This window comes from Myiozetetes cayanensis, unplaced genomic scaffold (genome assembly GCF_022539395.1).
Source record: "Myiozetetes cayanensis isolate MyiCay16 unplaced genomic scaffold, myiCay2020 scf23, whole genome shotgun sequence".
Taxonomy (NCBI): Eukaryota; Metazoa; Chordata; class Aves; order Passeriformes; family Tyrannidae; genus Myiozetetes; species Myiozetetes cayanensis.
The window spans coordinates 1,930,107-1,948,129 of record NW_026087445.1 but is presented as its reverse complement, the minus strand read 5'-3'; the positions used below and the strand labels follow the sequence as shown (position 1 = coordinate 1,948,129).

At 48.7% G+C, this 18,023-nt stretch overlaps 1 protein-coding gene across 13 annotated transcripts in view; it reads right to left on the bottom strand.

The window, feature by feature from the left end:
* Positions 1–18,023, bottom strand: part of CACNA1B (calcium voltage-gated channel subunit alpha1 B) — a 283,230-nt gene that overhangs the window by 28,610 nt on the left and 236,597 nt on the right. For 8 of the 13 annotated variants that reach the window (XM_050319736.1, XM_050319738.1, XM_050319740.1 and 5 more), the window contains 5 exons: positions 16,950–17,015; positions 16,221–16,312; positions 14,623–14,773; positions 10,020–10,147; positions 3,235–3,331 (listed from right to left, as the gene is read on the bottom strand). In XM_050319736.1, coding sequence (XP_050175693.1) covers positions 3,235–3,331; positions 10,020–10,147; positions 14,623–14,773; positions 16,221–16,312; positions 16,950–17,015 — 534 coding nt within the window. Of the gene's footprint in view, positions 1–3,234; positions 3,332–5,655; positions 5,753–10,019; positions 10,148–14,622; positions 14,774–16,220; positions 16,313–16,949; positions 17,016–18,023 lie in introns of all 13 variants that reach the window. The other 5 variants (XM_050319737.1, XM_050319741.1, XM_050319747.1 and 2 more) reach the window with 1 other exon arrangement.

The window sequence follows — 18,023 nt, the reverse complement described above, 5'->3', positions numbered from 1 at the left end:
TTAAATCCACAGAATCACAGAATCCTTTAGGATGGAGACCTCTAGGATCATCCAGTCCAACCACGGACCCAGCACTGCCCAGCCACCACTAAGCCATGTCCCCAAGTGCCACATCTACATCTGTATGGCTTTTAAATCCCTCCAGGGATGGTGACACCACCACTGCCCTGGGCAGCTGTGCCAGGGCTGGACAACCCTTTCCATGGAGAAATTCCTCCTGATGTCCAACCTGACCCTCCCCTGGCACAGCTGAGGCCGTTCCCTCTCCTCCTGTCCCTGTTCCCTGGGAGCAGAGCCCGACCCCCCCCAGCTCCCCCCTCCTGTCAGGGAGTTGCAGAGCCAGAAGGTCCCCCCTGAGCCTCCTTTTCTCCAGGCTGAGCTCCCCCAGCTCCCTCAGCTGCTCTTGCTGTTCCAGCCCCTTCCCAGCTCCGTTCCCTTCCCTGGACACGCTCCAGCCCCTCGATGTCCTTCTGGTTGGGAGTGGCCAGGAACAGAACACAACAAATTGAATTCCTTCACCTTTTTTTCCCCCCATCCCAGTGCAGGATAGAGCTCTCCTGGTGCCCAAGAAGCACATCCAGAGGATCCCAGGCATGCACATCCAGCAAGCAGCAAGCCAAGCACACAGAACTGCAGAGGCTGGTCAGGCTGACCAAGGAGAACAGCTGAGATAGGGGAGCCAGAAAACAGCAGAAAGGAAGGACAGCAGCCAAGGAGGCTGCCAAGATGGGAAAATCCAACCAAAACCACGGTGCACACGTACTGAGAAGGCAACACAGACGAAGACAGGGAGGGAAAACACACAAAAACCTTCGAAGAGCACTGGGAAAAGTATATATGGAAGGAAAAAGGGTGGGGTTGTGGGGCAAAAGAGCTTTTGCTGGACAGGACGGTGAGGTTTTTTTTTAAAAAAACCTTTTGGTTCAGAGGGAGAGAGGAAGAATAGGGCAGAGACAAAGCCCTGGCTGCTGTTGACTCTGATGTCCCTGTGCTGGCTCTGGGTGGGCTGCACTGGCCTCCCCAAGTCTCCCTTGAGCTGTGGGAGGATGAGTGACACTGGTGGGGGACACCTGGCAGGAGAAGGGCAGGAGATGCCACAAGCCACACACAGCTGTCCCAGGGACTGATGGCCCAGTGTGGCTCCAGGGGTGTGCTGCACGTGGAAGTGGAGCAGGGAAGGAGCAAAAACCAGTTGTACCTCCCCATGAGGGTTTGGTAGGAAGGGGGCAGCCCAAACTGCAGCCTTACACCACTGGGAAAAACCCCTGGTCTGGTCTCAAGTTTGTATTTCTGTAGCTCAGGGCTCTCTGCTGATGTGTGAAAGGAATGTGATCATCTCCAAGCTCAGAGAAATCTGATGCTCAGTCTGGGTTTGAGGTGTTTGACTTGAACCCATCTCTCCTCGTGGCTCTGTCGTGCACAGACCCCTTTCAGAGGTTTCTTGGTAGGTGGGCAGAAACTAAAGATGCCTTTTAAAAAAAGTCTTTAAACAAGAAACTATTCCTACGTAGCCAAAGTTCTGTGGATTTGTTCTGTCAGTCAGACAGATTGAACGAGATACCAGGAAAGTCAGAGGTTGGGGAAGGGTCTGTCTGCTCTGGTGCTTTAGAACAGAGACACCACACTATGAAAACCAGCCCAAAGGCTTATTTAAAATGGCTATTTTAACACATGATCTTTTTAGCCTCTTTTTTTCTTTTCCTTTTTTTTTTTTTTTTTTTAATTGTACAAGATTTGAGGGGGGGAAATAAGGAGAACTTTATGTTTGTGGTGCCACAGAGCAGAGCTGGGTGCCCACCTGCAAACACCTGCTGCTGGTTTCAGCAGGACAGGGCTCCATTCTAAGTCGGGGCAAACTCCCAGGTGCTGAATAATTGGATTTCTGTGGATAATTGGTGTCTCCATACAGATGTTTATTTATCTACTCATCGATCTGAAATAGCTGGAACCTGATCTAGGTGGGTTCCTCGAGCTTAGTTCAGTGGCCAGAAACAAAGCAAAGGAAATACAGAAAAGCCACAGCTGCTTAATTTTAAGCTTATGTTTAATTTTCTTTTTATTTTAAACCCCAGCACACTGAGGGAGGATCTTTTAGGAAGCTGTATCTGAATTCTTGCTGCTGCATAAAGGCAGACCCAGGTTTGGGTATTTAGCCTCTTTAAAAAAATCCTGCTTTTATGTGGTCACAGTTGAAAACCACAGCACAGGAGGAGCTGTTGGGATTTGGATCCATTGAACCAACCACAGTGAGGTGCAGGGACTGGATTTGGTGGTGGTGGAATGATGGAAAGAGTGAAAAAACCCCTGTTGATTTGGATGGATTCTCAATTACACCAATGTTAGATGGTTATAATCAAGCTTTCTCTCTGAAACTGGGAGGTTCAATGTTAAAACCTGCCAAAGAATCACCCTAAAAATACAAATTTCCAGTTTTTGGGGAGAGCTGCATGGCCTAAACTGGGGCTGCTCCATAACTTTGGCTCCAAGTGTATCCACCTTTTCCACTGTGCTCACACCCAGGCAGTGTCTGACGGGCAGCACTTTGGGATAGAAAGCGTTTTTGTGGCTCAATTAAAAAAGTTTTTCCCAAACAAACAATTAGTTGGAGTGCTTTCTTCATCCTACTGCCTGAAATGTTTGCTGTTACAATAATTTCTTCCACGAGGGTGTTTAAGAAGCCCTTCTGGTGTTGTCTCTGTTTAATGGCTTGTTCACTCCTACGGCCCTGCCTACTCTAATTACTCCAATCTAATTAAGAGCAGGAAAAAAACAACATACTACTGAAGGGCTAGTGAGACAAAAGAGCTGCAGGAAGATAAATGGGGAACTACTGGCGGGGTAATTTTGCTCGTTAGCACCCCTCCTTTCCCAAAATTAGCCTAAATGGAAAAGCAGAATGAGAGAGAAGAGATAGAAACACCGAGAGAGAGAGCAGAGACAAACTTAGAAAGACAAACTGATGTGCCATAGTTTCAAAGACCAGAAAAAGGTTACAAAACCAATATATATATATATATAAATAATAATAGTAATAATAATAAAAAGCAGAAGATCCGAAATCCAGTCTGCTTGGAAAGCAGAGGAAGCACCAGAGAAGTCCAGAAGAACAACACCAATGGCACAGAAAACCAGCACCCCACTTCAGCCACGGCACAGAAGAAAAAAATAAAAATAAAAATAAAAAAATACAAAAAGCTGGTGGTTTGGCAGGAGTTTGTGGGGAGGTTGGTCTACCTTATAGGCAACACGAGCAGGGCATTTCTTTCCAAGGCCTAGAGGTGGGGACATGTGTCTCAGCATCTCATACATGTCTGTGTAACTGATGCGACCGCTGGGAGTCAACGGGGAGGGAGAGCAGGACACAGAAATCAAAACAGAGCGGGTGGAAGGACAAAAAAAAAAAGGGAGAAGGGGGTGGGGAAAACGGCAACACAGTGGAGCAAATGAAAAGGAGGAGAGAGAGGGGAAAGCAGACAAGAGAACAGAGATCTGGTTAATCAGAGTTCTCGGGAGAACAGAACCGAGAGGAAGGGGAGGGTGAATGGAAAGGTTTCTTTCAAAAGGTTGCTGTTGCTTCGGCGCCCGAGGTCTCCTCCTGGCTGCAGGGACAGCCCCTGGCAGAGCACGAGGGTCCCAGGGGGGAATGATTGATGGCTCTGCTCTGGGTGATGCTGTGGGGAGGGCTGGGGGTTGGCTGGCTCTCCGTGGGGTGGAGGCTCCCCCTTCTCACCCCCAGCCCAGTCAATCCCGAGGCTGTGGAGTTCACCATGCCAGGGAGGGCTGGCAGGCAGAGTTATGGGACAGGGAGAGACAGGGCTCCCAGCACGGTCAGCTTTCCTTCTGGGAACGAGGACTTGGGGTTTTTAGGGGAGCCAGGGGGTTAGGAGGGAAGCAAAAAGCCGATCCCGGTGTGTTTGCTCAGGGACAGGCTGGGACTGCCAAGCCAAGGGTGTGACTCTGCAAACCCTCAGCAGCTGGAATTTCTGCTCCAGCCGGAATTTCTGCTCCAGCCTGAGCTCAGGTTTGGCAAAACCAGAGCCCAGCACTCAATTTTCAGGAGGGGGACCTATTTCTCCCTTACATTTGGTGGGGCCCCTCTTTCATCAAGCCAAGTCAACTGGTTGTCTCCACCACCAAGGGCAGCTGTTCCTGTTCCCAGTCCCAGGACCTGGGAATTGCAGAGATTTGGGAAAAGGCCCTTAGACCACCCCATTACTGAGGTCATCTCCCTTCAGCACACAGTGGTGGTAGAATAGAACCCTGCCCTGAAAATCAAGGGGTTCAGAAACAGCAGGGAATTCTCCTCCTTCACCTTTTTCCCAAGTATTAAAATTAGGAACATGACTATGACAATCTCATTTGGTTTTCCCAGCGAGCTGCCTGCTTATTATAATGTGCAAATCTGTGCTGCCTGTCAGCTGAGGAGACCCAAGGATACTGCAGCATGTTATTAATTAAAGTTTAACCCCTGGAAAAGCAGGACTATCATCTCCTCTATCTCAGGAGGGCAACCAAGACCTAAGCACCCCTATAAATCCCCTTTTCCAAGCAGGACAGCTACAGAGGCAAAACCTGCAGACCAGCCCAGTTGTCCTGACATGGGTCTCAATTCCTATATATGAGGAGGAGGGGGTGGAAGAGAGAACTTACCCAGCCAAAAACATCTATTCCTGTCCTTGGTAACTGATGCAGTTAAAATACCACCCAGCTTTTATAGCCCAGAGCTAATTTAAAGGCTGCTGAGAGACACAAGTTGTAATTGGAGCCAGTGTCTTCCCCCTGGCTCCTCTCCTGCTCCTGGGCTGGGGCTGTGGGGTCTCCTGCCTGCTCTGCAAAGCTTGGGAGCTCTTAATCCCCAGGCAGGTGTGGAAAACACCTGGGCTGAAGTGGAAGAGAAAAGCAGTTCTATGCTGGCTGCTTCCACCCTTCTTCATCCTCTGCTCTCCATCACTGCAGGAAATGCCCTGTGCTCCTCCTGGGCTGATTTCTTGGCCAGATCTGTCCTTAATTCCATCCCCTCAGCTCCCAAGCATGGGACACCTTCCCTGTGCCATGAACAGCAGGTTTCACTGGGTGTCCATCATAGTTTGGAGACAGAATTTAGCCCCCAAGGCAACCTGTGCCTGTTGCACCGTGAGAAGCTCATCCCTCACCTCTCCCCAGCCAAGGTACCCACCCTCCTCTGCTGCCCAGTCAACCAGTGCCCAGATCCAATGTCTTTTGGGCTCAGGAGAGGGAAGGTTGGTCATTCAGCTGGAGTGACAGTGCTACAAAGCCCAAACAAAGTGGAATTGCCCCTCCTTGGGGTGCCATTTCTCTCCGGTGTGTGCATATATATATATATAAATATATATATATAAAGTGCTGGGATGCTTTTCCCCAACACTTCCCCCCAGAGCCTTCAGGATGGAAGCTGGGGGGGTTCACTGTCTCATAAAACTGCCTGTCTCCAGCCAGCTGGGGTGTGGGAGTAGACAGGGAAGAGATGCATCGAGGAGAAAGGAGGCAGTCAGTCAGTCAATCATTCCTTTTTTTCAGGCAAGGGGTTAGTTATGGGACAGTTTCTTTTCTCTACTGCATTTGCACTTGGAGGGGGGATAAAAAGAAACAAAACCAGGACTAGAGATGCTGCAGGGAGTCTCTGAAGTTCCAAACCTTGTATGCCACCCTATGAGGGCACTTCTTTCCTAAGCCCAGGGGTGGAGCAATTACACGTAACAAATTGTACATATCCTTATAATGAATCCGGCAACTGGAAAGGAAACATCAGAGGTTATGACAGCAAAAACCAGGAGGAAATCAGCTTTTCCCCAGGAAAACAGGAGGAGTTGGAAGAGCAGAACATGCTGTAAAGGAAAGTTAGTCCAGCAAAAATTGGGCTTGCAAGGAAGGAGCGACTTTAACAGAGAGAGAGAGAGAACTTCCAACTGCTCACCAAACTTTACATCCTTGGATTTCCTTCTGTGCAAGGCTTTCCAACCACTTGGTTCCCTTTATCACTCATGTTTTAGTTCCCTGTGCCTGAGCATCTGCCTCCAGCCTCTCCTACCCACCCCCTCCCAGCCAACTCCAGAGCCTGCAGCACACAAAGAACCTCTTAATTGGGTTATTCCTGGGATTCAGAGGGGCTTGGGAAGCTTTACCTTCCACTGTTCCCTCCCACACAAGCCCAGCAGGGCTGTTCTCTCATCCAGGGGCACGGAGCAATTTGCTGCAAGTCCAGAAATTCTCATCTCAGAGGTTGGCTTGGCCACTGGCACTGGGAAAATGCAGCTTTTGTTGCCAGCAGGTGAAATCAGAGACCTCACAGTGGCTTTCTGGTCACTCTCATTAAATCCCTACAATATTCCCAGCTAATTTACAAGCAGGGTTCCATTTCTTCATCTTTTGCAAGTAACCAAATCATAGGCAAAAAGAGCTGAGCTTCCAAATTACCTCTGAGGAAAGCTGAGATGATTTGGCTTCTCTGTGTTTATTTTGGTACTTTATATAAAGAAGGCTGGAATATTTTGGAATATCTCCTTCAATATTACAGCTTTTTTGGATGGGGAAAAATTAAGGTCTATTCAAAGCCTTCCCAATCCACTCAAACCTATTAATTCAGTAACAGATCAAATGGAACTGTGCAAGTCTTGGCTGGAGGCCTAATTGTGGTTATAAAAAGTATATTGGTTTAACTGAGTCAAGAAGTTGACTTGACTTTACTTACAATTTTGGAACCATTTTGTAAAATCAGGGTGTAGAAATTACGTCTGACCAGTCCCCTGAGCTCTCTGAGAGCTCCTGGAAGGCCTGAAAACCAGCAGATGTTTTGCATTGCAAGGCACAAAATGAGGACAAAACAGGGATTCTCTCCCAGGTTCATGGAACTGTGGAATGCTTTGGGGTGGAAGGGACCTTAAAGCCCATCTCATTCCACTCATAGACACCTTCCACTAGCCCAGGTTGCTCCAACCTGGCCTTGGACACTTCCAGGGCTGGGGCAGCCACAGCCTCTTGTTTAAATCTGAGTTTTGGTTATTTCCCTCAGCATTCTTTTATCCCAGAAAGCCAAGAGAGAACTCCCTTAGCAGCCCTTGCACCTCCTCCCCGTCCCACTGAAAGTGCTTCCAACTTGTCCCCTCTTTGGGACAACTCATGGGAATGGGCTGGCCAGACCAGTATTCCCAGTATCTCTAAGGGCTGTGTACTGGGAAGGTATAAGGGAGATAAAGTTCTCTCTTTATATATGTTGAACAAAGTGAAGCTCATAGAAACCTGATTTTCTTTGGCTTTTCCCAGTTCATCCTTAAATCCTGTGTTTTCACTCCTTTCCTGATTAACTCCCAGTCCCCCCAAACCACCCTGGGTTTCTTTATTTCTTCCTCTCTCTCTCTCTGTTTTTCTTTGAGCCCAAGGCTTTTACCACCCCTGAATCCAACAGTTTCCCCAAACTTACCCCTCCAGAGTGGGACACATCTAGAAAAACAGCTGCTAAATGCCTTTTGAAATTCCTTTTGAATGCTTTTCCCCAGAAAAGTTTACAGAAAGTTGGATTTTGTAACAAAACCAAAGGTGATCTCAGAAATAGAGATGTAAATACACATCGAGGCTATGTTTAAAATATTATCTATATAACAAAAATACAACACCACTTGTGCTTTTTAACCATGCAGCATCTTTCGTGGAAGGATCTTAATCTGTGGGATTAAGACAAACACTGTAATTCCCTTTTTTTTTAGGACAATCAAAGGGGAGACCTTGAGAGAGGTGATCAATGAGTGACCAACTCAGCCCCAAATCACAGAATCATCAAACAATAGGATGAGTTGGGAAAAAAAATCTCTGAGATCAGAAAGATCAGGATCTTGGATCAAAGTGATTAAAAGATTAATTCTGGCCTTAAACCATGAAGGGGTTTTAAACTGTGGAAATTTTCGTCCCACTCCTGAAAATGTCAGTGCTTTCAGTGGAACTATTCCCACTCTGCCAACATCAATAACGTCCCACCAGAGCATAAAGGGAGCAAGGTTAGGAGAAAAACAGAATTAGGATGTTAATAAATGACATATTCTGCATTAACAACTCTGGAAGGGAAAAGGTTTTGGCCCCCCGAGTGAGTCACAAAATGTAAAGCGTCTGCCCAGAGTTAACAGAGCGAGAAATCTCTCAGTAAACTTCATATTTGTGCCTCTGATGGGTGGAAAGTTCCTGAACGCAGAAACATTAAAAACCCCCACATTAATCCTAATTTTTCCCCCCCCTTTGCAGGTGTGTTACTCCTCCCACAGACGTTCATCAGAGCCAGGGCTATTTTTGAAGGAGCAAACAGGCACTCCCAAGTTTTCAGTCTCATTGAGGTTTTCTGTAAGAGATAGGATTGGATTTGAAAAAGGAGGGAAAAAAAAAAAACCAAACCTATTTACTGCCTGCCAAATACCCACAAAGGACTGTCTGTGTTACAAGTAGGAAAACCTGCTTGGAGATTACAAGCTGTGAGTAAATGTGGAGTATATTCAGGCTGGTAGTAGAGGATGGCTTTGAGGTGGTTAAAATCCCCCACAGTTCAGAGAAATGCAAGCATTTTGGGGTAGGTTTACATTTAAAGTTGCCCTAAATCATTTAAACTGAGGTTTTAATTGCATCCTAGCAGGGAGTTTGAGATGCTGATTATACCAATGCTTTCTGCATCTGTCTCAGCTGAAGGGAAACAAAGAAGAGGGGAAAGATTTGGAGGAGCTGGAGGCATTAAAAATACAGAGGAGATTCATTGCAAAGTAGCTCGTGGGGAGGAAAATGGAGAAAAATTAGTAGAGCTTTAAATTAAAAAAAAAAAAAAAAAGAAAGTCTCCCACCAGGCAAATTCTCGAGGTGCAGAATATCAAGGAAATTACTGTGACCTGTGAGAGAGCATCTGGAAATGAGAATAACACAGTCACCAGGGCTGATGTGCAGCAGCTCTTTGTGGGCAGTGCAGAAAAGCAATCTATTAAATCAGTCTTGCTCTAAAGGTGGTCACAGGTCAGGGCCATTCCCTCAAATTTAAAAAATTCCTTAAAATCCTTCTTTGTTAACTGTGGGGTTCGTCCCAAACCTGTGCCACGGGGTCCCCGAGCCCGGATGGGAAACTTTCCCTTTGAATAAGGCAAAGAAAGAGATGAACCCACAAACCAAACCCTTCCCTGTGTGCAGGAACCATCCCCTCCTTGAACACACTCAGACATTGGGAACATTTTATCAGAGGCTCTTGGGAACTGAAACGTTTCCAGCCTTTGGCTCATTTTCTTCTGATTATTTCACGTCTTCTGTTTCAACTTCAAGTCTAAAAGCTGAGCTATCATTTAGAAGACCAAAGTTCCCTCGTAGGGTTTGATGTCATTAGAAGGGGGCTTCCAAAGGCAGAAACGTTGGGATTAATGAGAAATGGCTGTTTAAAAAAAAAAAAATCACATGTTTCCAGCACGAACCTCCTGCTGGGGAGTGGGTGGGCAGAGGCAGGTGACGGAGTCAGAGCCTGCACAACTTGACTCAGATGTGACACATCCTCTCCCGTGGCCTGAGGGATCTGCACAGGATCTGGGAAACCCATTAAGGTGATTCTCAGCTAGGAAACCCCCCTGCCCAAATGAGGTGTGACAAGGCAGAGCCTCTCCCACCGCCTCAAAGTGCTGCCAACAGCGAGAGGTCTGCGCGTTTTTATCTCCAAACCGGGACGCAGAAACCAAAGGCAGCGAAGAGCTTTTCTACTTGGCCTTTCAGCCAAGGTAATTTGGATTTCCCCTGGTGATTTTTGGCTGTGTGGGGAGGAGGTTTTGCTGTCTTGGTTGGGTGGGTTGTGCCTGTTTGGAGGAAACTCCCTTTTACCGACATCAGGTTTGTTCATCTCCACTGCAGCTGGAGCACTGACCACCAGTGTTACCTTGGAGCTGTTTTCCTTCTGGAGCTGTAACTCCTTAAAAGAGGCTCTGTGTGTTGACAGGTGCAATATTTACAGCCCAGGTGTGTCCTCCTGTCCCCCAGCAGGGTCTGTCTGTACGTACCAGGCAGCGGGGTCGTACTCGGCCCAGACACGCACGAACTCGTCCAAGTGGTGCGGCCCCAGGATGGAGGAGTCTCTTGTCAGGTACTCAAAGTTGTCCATGATCACAGCCACAAACAGGTTTAACATCTGCAGGCAGGGAGCAAGAAGGCAGTCAGGGAGGGGAAAGGGAAGAAAAAGGAAAGAGGGGAAAGGGAAAGGGGAGAGAGGGAAGAGAAAAGGGGAAGGGGAGAAGAAAAGAGAAGGAGGGAAGGGAAGGGAAGGGAAGGGAAGGGAAAGGGAAAGGGAAAGGGAAAGGGAAAGGGAAAGGGAAAGGGAAAGGGAAAGGGAAAGGGAAAGGGAAGGGAAGGGAAAGGGAAGGGAAAGGAAAGGAAGGGAAGGAAGGGAAAGGAAAGGAAAGGAAGGGAAGGGAAAGGGAAGGGGAAGGGAAAGGGGAAGGGAAAGGGAAAGGGAAAGGGAAAGGGAAAGGGAAAGGGAAAGGGAAAGGGAAAGGAAAGGAAAGGAAAGGAAAGGAAAGGAAAGGAAAGGAAAGGAAAGGAAAGGAAAGGAAAGGAAAGGAAAGGAAAGGAAAGGAAAGGAAAGGAAAGGAAAGGAAAGGAAAGGAAAGGAAAGGAAAGGAAAGGAAAGGAAAGGAAAGGAAAGGAAAGGGAAGGAGGAAGAGGAAAAGGGAGAAAAAAGGAATGGGAAAGGGAAGAAAAAGGAAAGAGGAGAAAAAAGGAAAGGGGAGATAAAAGGAAATGGGAAGAGAAAAGGAAAGGCTGGAAGGGGAGCAGGCATGATTCCCTTAATTGGATGTGTAGTTCCTACAAGAAGCAGCCTGACCCCAGAGAATAAACTCTCCAAACAGAGCCCTGGTCCTTGGGGTGCTGCTGCTCCTGCTCCTCCCCTGCACACACTGCAGGTCCCTTTGCCAAGGATTTTGACTGCAGGTTTTCTCCCAGACACTGGTGCTGCCCTCCAGTGTGACCCACCCCAGAGCCCTGATGGATCAGCCCCTCTCCCTGCCCCTCCCTCAGCCCACACCAGCCCAGAGCAGCACAGGGGCTGCAGCAGCTGCTTCTCCAACCAGACGTGGGAACCCTTCCAGCACTTCCACATCAAGACCAGAACAGCCAAAAGAAAACCCATTCTTCAGCCTAAATGTGCTATTTTAGACTCATGACAAGAGAAACCTTCAAAGATCCCCGGAAAGATGAGGAGCAGGACACACAAAGCGCTCCTGTCCCTGATGGCCACTGACACAGAGCCTGGCAAACGCTTCTGGAATGTAAAGGTTCTTCCTCTTGTTAAAGCCAAAGGGAAGAATCACAAGGATTTCAATGGGAAAAGATCAAGCTGCAGCCAGCAGAGTGGAAAAGCAGGAGGGAAGAGCTGCTCCTGGGCCCGATAAAGAGCTGATGGGCACGAGGCTCCTTTCTGCCTCTGTCCTGCCTTCCTAGGGAGGCTGAGCTGGTGCTGGCAGTGCTGCTCCTCAGCCCCACGCTGGGCAGGGAGGGCTGTGGCCAAGCAGCCTGTCAGCACAATTAAACCCAGTGTGGGGCACAGTTAAACTGAATATGGATGTCATTAAAAGAAAATCAGGCAGTGGAATTTGGGCTTTGTGCAGTTTAAAAGAATTCATATTCCTGTGTGATCTGGAGGGGGGAGGGGTCCTGGCTCTTGCTGGGATGCAGCAGCACAGACAAGCTCAGTCTGTAATGAATCACCACATCAGCACCAAATGCTGATCAGACACTTCTCAGAGCTTTAGTGCATCTGTTTTCACAGAATCACAGAATGTGCTGAGTTGGAAGGGACCCACAAGGATCATCCCAGTCCAACCCTCATCCCTGCACAGGACCATCCCCACAGTCACCCCCTTGTCATCCAAACCCTCCTGGAGCTCTGGCAGCCTTGGGGCTGTGCCCACTGCCCTGGGGAGCCTGTTCAGTGCCAACCACCCTCTGGGGGAAGAACCTTTCCCTGAGATCCACCCTGAGCCTGCCCTGACACAGCTCCAGCCATTCCCTGGGGGCTGTCCCTGGTCCCCCCAGAGCAGAGCTCAGTCCTGCCCCTCCTCTGCCCCTGCCCAGGCAGTTGGAACTGCAATGAGCTCTCCCCTCAGTCTCCTCTGCTCCAGCTGAACACACCAAGTGCCCTCAGTGTCCTCACACGGCTCCAAATCAAGGCCCTTCCCCATCCTCGTGGCCTCCTTTGGACACTCTCCAATGGCTCAATCTCTCCCTTCCATTGTGTCCCCCCAAACTGCCCCAATCTTGCAGGTGAGGCCGCCCCAGGGCAGAGCAGAGCAGGACAATCCCCTCCCTGATGCCCCCAGGACAGGGTTGGCCCTCCTGGCTGCCAGGGCACTGCTGACTCAGGGCCAACTGGCACCCACCAGCACCCCCAGGGCCCTTTCCTGGCACTGCCTTCCAGCCTCTCATTCCCACTCTGTCCGTACATTCAGGGCTGCCCCATCCCAGGGGCAGAATCCGGCACTTGCTGAACTTCCTCTGGTGTTTTAGGAGCCCCAACCAGGCTCCTGCCCCTGCAGTGTGTGAATTCACTCCTGTGTGAGGCTCATCAGCTCCAACATCATCAAACACCTCTGGTGGCTTTGGGCAACCACGATGGCACTTCATGTCCCCCCCTCCTTGGTGTGTCTGTGCCCCTGTGCCACGGCCCAGACAAGCCCCAGGATCCTGTAGTGCCCATGCAGGGATGGGGATGCCCAAACCAGCTCTGAATAAGCAGCTCCAAGGCTGCAAGAACTGCAGCTGCATCAGCAGGGCTCACACATCCCACGGTGTCCCCAGAGCAGCACCAGACAGCAGAACTTCTCAGAGATTGCCCCTTGATCCCAAATCCCTCTCCCCTGCTCCCAGCTCCAGCCATGGCTCGGTTCAGCACCCCCTTCCTTGCCTACAGCTGCTTCCAAAGTTCCTGTACATTCTTAGCTTCCAATTCATATTTTCACTATAAATTTCAATCGATGTTTTTCTCTCTCCCGTGTATTCTTAACTTTCAATTTACATTATTCAACATGGCTTTCAACTTATCTTTTTTTTTTTCCCTCCTGCAAATTACAGGGGAAAAATTATGTCAAGCTGCACATCCACACAGAGCCAGAAACACCATTTGAAACCGAATGCATTATCCAATTTCCCCTCAATCCATGGCATGACATTGAGCAAACCATTACCAAAAAAAAAAAAAAAAAAGTGCTCTCCTGGCAAGGCTGGGGCTCTGCAAAGCTTGGAACCACTTGTGGGGAACCACATGCTCGAGCGCTGAATGCATTTTAAGAAATGAGTTACAGCCCAATCCAGCTGCTTGGCTTTCCACTGCCTATTTTTGGAACTTTTGCTGCTCACAAGGGCTCTCCCCTCTCTTGGTCCAGTTTGCAGGGGTTTTCCAGGAGCTCTCACTCAGGGGCAGAGCTGCTTTTGCACAGCTCCAATCCTGCTCCTACGTTTTGTCTGGGATGGCTGATCCAGCCAGGGAGGGCTCTGGGCAGGGAGTGATGTTTGCTGTTGGTTTATCTTTTTTAAATAAAAAGCTGTAGGAACAAGAACACGCTTGAAAATAACGCTGAGAACGTCTCATGGCGGGTTGGGGATTTGCACGAGGAAAAAAAATCTGGTTTTCAAACGCAGAGTGCTGGAGGAATCACCAAGTGGAGCATTAACTTCGTATAAGCTTTCAGGGCTCCAGGTTTGTTTTTTTTTAATATATGCAGAGGAAATAATCCACGGGGTGTCAGAGGAGCAGGAGCAGTGGGACAAAGGATGCCAGGAGGGGCCATTGAAGTTGGTGTGTCTGTACCCAGCATCAAACCGCCCCTTTTCCTGGTGGAAGGGTTCTGAGGAGAGCAGGATCAGCCGCACAAAGCAGCCAATCCATCTGCTGTTTGAAAGCAAACCCGCGGCACTGAACGTCGGCTCGAGACGCTGCTTTTTTTTTTGGTCCGTCTCAAGAGCTTTCATCTCGTCCTGCTCGAAGCTTAATTGGGTCCCTGTCCCCGGTTTTCCAGTCCCGTGTCCCAGCGGTGCTGGAAAAGGGAACGAAACCCCCGGGGGCAGAGGGATGTTTGGGGATGTCAATGCTCTCTCGGGGAGGCGCTGGCACCTCTTAAAGCACGGGCACAAACCAAGCACTGAACGCTTTTTTCTAAAGCTTCGCTGGCAGAAGCAAATGATTATTGCGTTTCTTTGACAAACAAAACGGAGCACAAAGCATCAAATGAGTGTGATACTCCCAGCAAGAGCTTCTAAGAGGGTGTTGTCCCGGCCATTCTCACCCTGCCCTCCCCAATCCCCTTCTTCAAAGGCCCGTGTTACAAATCAAGACAAAACCGATTAGTGCTTAATTCCAGATATTAGACCCCCCCCCTGCGAGAAGAAAGATAAATCCCTTCCCTTTAAACTAATGACTAAATGATCTCTTTGGGGATTAAAGGGATTTTTATCACCAGGATGATAAATGGGGTTTAGCAAAGCTGTCTGGTAGTGTTGGATAAATTATAATTAGGGAGGAGGAGGAGGAGGAGAAGGTAGAGGGGTGGGAAGTGTTTTGGGGGATCCACCACAACACCCCCATTTTGGGAGAGGTCAGGACCGACTTACCAGGAAGGAGCAGAGGAAGATGAAGGACACAAAGTAGAAATAGGCAAAATCACTGCCACATTCCTTCTTGGTGAGGCCAGAGAGGGGGTCACAGGCTCTGTTGCTCAAGCAGGACAACATGATCTCGTGCCAGGCTTCCCCCGTGGCACTCCTGGGGATGGGAGGGCAGAAGTGAGTTTATCCACCCCTTCCCATTGCAGACCCCAGGGGCAGCCACCTCACAGTGCTACTGTGCCTAATTAACTAAATTAATTAGGTGGAAGGTTGTGTCCAGGTGGAGAGACTGTGTTTACACTGGGAATTTGAATTACCAGCCTGCTGATGTGGAAAGGAAGGAGAATAACATTTCCCTCCATCACAAGGGGGTAAAAGAAACCAGACAGGCTGAGGTAGGCTAAAAGCTTTATTGCTTTTAGGGAGAATAAAACCAGATTGATTTCAACATGTCCAGTGCAAATCTAAATAAACAGAGTTTAGATTGTTCCCTTTTGAAGCAGCCAACCACTTCTATCCTAGTGCTGGCTCAAAACCCAGTGGAGATGATGGGAAATGAAATCAGGCTTCTGCACTTGAATCTCTTATTTTCTTTATCAGGCAGATAAATTCCAGCATGGTCTGGTTGGTCACAGTGACATGGAATCTCTTTTTCCTGCCAGTCTCCTGGGTGTTTTCATCATTTCCCTCCTCCCCCTCTAACTTCTGCTACTGAGAAAAACAGCCAAAAGGAAAAGTTTTGGAGTCCCCGGGGTTTGTCCTCAAAATAAACCACCCCCTGCAATGGTTTGGAAGTCAGGGGATCTCCACATATCAGAGTAATCTGATTCCTACCCCATCCCAATCCTGCTGCCCCTCAGTCCCACTGTGGCAGCCGTGGGCCCGTGAAGGGACCACGAGGTCTTGGCCACGAGACTGAATAATTATCCAATTTTATTAAAATTCAGGGCTTTGAGCTGAGTGATTATTCTGAGCTAGAGAGGGCTAATTTCTTTTCCATCTGGCTTCACAGAAACTATGGAAACCAAATCCCAGGCAAGAGATCCGGTTACGAGCTCCACATAATCTGCAGAGCTGGGGTTAACTGTGTGTGTGTGGGGGGGGTCTCCACACCCTCCAAACTGCCCTGAGCTGGAGCAGGGCCTGAACTTCAGTTTTGACAGGTCTGAAAATGAAAATCTAAGTGAAAAATTAATTGCTTGGGTTTTAATTGGAAAATGCTTCGTTTCCTTGCAGAATGAACCCAGAGGGAAACACTTGCACCTCCGAAGCAGAGGTGGGGTTGGTGGGTGAAGTGTTAACTTGCTGGTAGTGCAAAAAAAAAAAATGACCAATTTAAGGGATTCTCACTTAAAAAAAAAAAGAGAAAACAAGCTTCATGACAGGAAACCCATCAACCAGGTATATAGGGGGGCTGTCCTATATTAAGCTTGTGCCTGAGCTGTCGTGGGGTGTCACAGCCCTGGGTGACACGTTGTGGAGGTGACGATGTGTTGAATCAGATCTGCCGAGCAGGAGGAAGCAGGAATGGCTGCTTTGCTCAAGAGAGACCTTTTTTCCTGTTCACATGCAAGTCAGATGGGTGTTTTATACCCTCTTCTTACCTGAACAGAAGCATCAGGGCTTGGAGGAAGGTACGGAAGTTGTTGTGCCGGTTAATGGAGGTTTCATCGTCTAATGCAATGTTCCCAAATACCTGCCACGGGAAACAGAAGGGATTCAGGCCAAACACATCCTCCCATGGATGTTGTCAGGAAAGGTGGATCGAGTGAGAGGGAAATAATTTGTCCTGGTTTAAGGGATCTCAAAAAGCTAAAATAATTCCTGTGCTGAAGAGGGAGATGGAAGTGTGTGGTGGAGGAGGTCAAATGGGGGAAAACACTGGGTTAATGTGCTTTGTATTCACACAGGAGCTTCCCAGCAGTTCAGCTCCATTCCAGGCCAACAAAACTTGAGTATTTCTTCTCAGAAAAGTGCAGGGTCTGGGCTGCTCCCTGTCTCAGCCTCCTGAGGTGTTCATAGCCAGGGGAAGGGACGTCTCTTCCCGTGGGAGACACGGACGCCCACCCTGCTGCTGGAAATGCAGTGGTACAGGCTCATCCCCACACCTGGTGTGTCTGCCCACTCTCTTTGTACACCCAGGGCTGCATTCAACTTAAAACATGACAATAAGAGTCCAAAAGTGGCCTTTTATTCCACTTCTGATTTACCTGACACCACACAAGAGCAACCTTTTGCCTCATCCTAAGTCAGCTGCTGTGCAGGCAATAACCCATCTGCACCCTGAACAAACCCAGGCTGATGATGGCCAGAAGGAGGGCTAAATTTTTTACCTGCATGCCAATAATGGCATAGATGAAGAAGAGCATTGCAATGAGGAGACACACGTAAGGCAAGGCCTGTGGGAGAGGAGAAGGTGGTGTTAAAGACAGCAAAGGCACAGCACCCAGGAGCGTTTAATTCCTGGGCAGGACTCTGTTTTGTGGCATTTGTCCTTCAAGGGAAGGAGTTGGGAGGAGAACATGAACAGCTCTGTCAGCCTTCAGAAGACAAACCCCTGGAGCCACGAATTCATCAATCCCAAAACAGCCAGGGTTTTCCAAGGGCTCTCTCTATACATCCTTGCAAGCAGGGAAAACACAATCCAAAGCTTCCCAGTGAGCACTGGAACTACCAGCAGGCACTGGCACTTTCTGTGCATAATTGTATGAATGTTAATTTTTAATGACCTTGCTGTAAATGCAGTCTGAAGAAAGAAAAATATCTATCCCAGAAACAAGTTGCTGCTCTGAAAACAGGCCCAGATTGCAGTCCCAGGAGGACAAAAAGCTTCTGAGTTTTAGCAAGAGATCAGTGGAGGCTGTGATGTAATTATGTCACCCAAGCTGAGAGTGATAGCTGCTTTCCACTTGGGCTAAACAAATGGGTAATTAATGCCTCTTAATTAGTAAGAGCTGAAAAAAGGAGAAGTCTTGCCATAGGTCTAGCCCTTGTGGTGCTCGGGGCAGGAGAGGGGTTTTACAGCCATGGGGGGCCCAGTGGGAATCACAGAATCATAAAATATCCTGAGTTGGAAAGGACCCACAGGGATCACCCAGTCCAACCCCTGGCCCTGCACAGACACCCCAACAATGCCACCCTGTCCCTCAGAGCGTTGTCCAAACCCTCCTGGAGCTCTGGCAGCCTTGGTGCTTATCTTCCCAGTTTGTGCCACCAAACCCTGGTGGCTTGGGGTTTGTCTCTGCCCCCTTCCACCACCCCCAAATCCTGGTGAAAGCAATTCCACCTTCCACTTGCTGCAGGCAGATGACAGTCACAAGGGCACCACCCATTCTTTATGCAAATGTTTGAGTGTCAGGACTTTGCCACGGGGGTTTTGTGGTGGTTTCAGGGGCAACCTGAGCTCT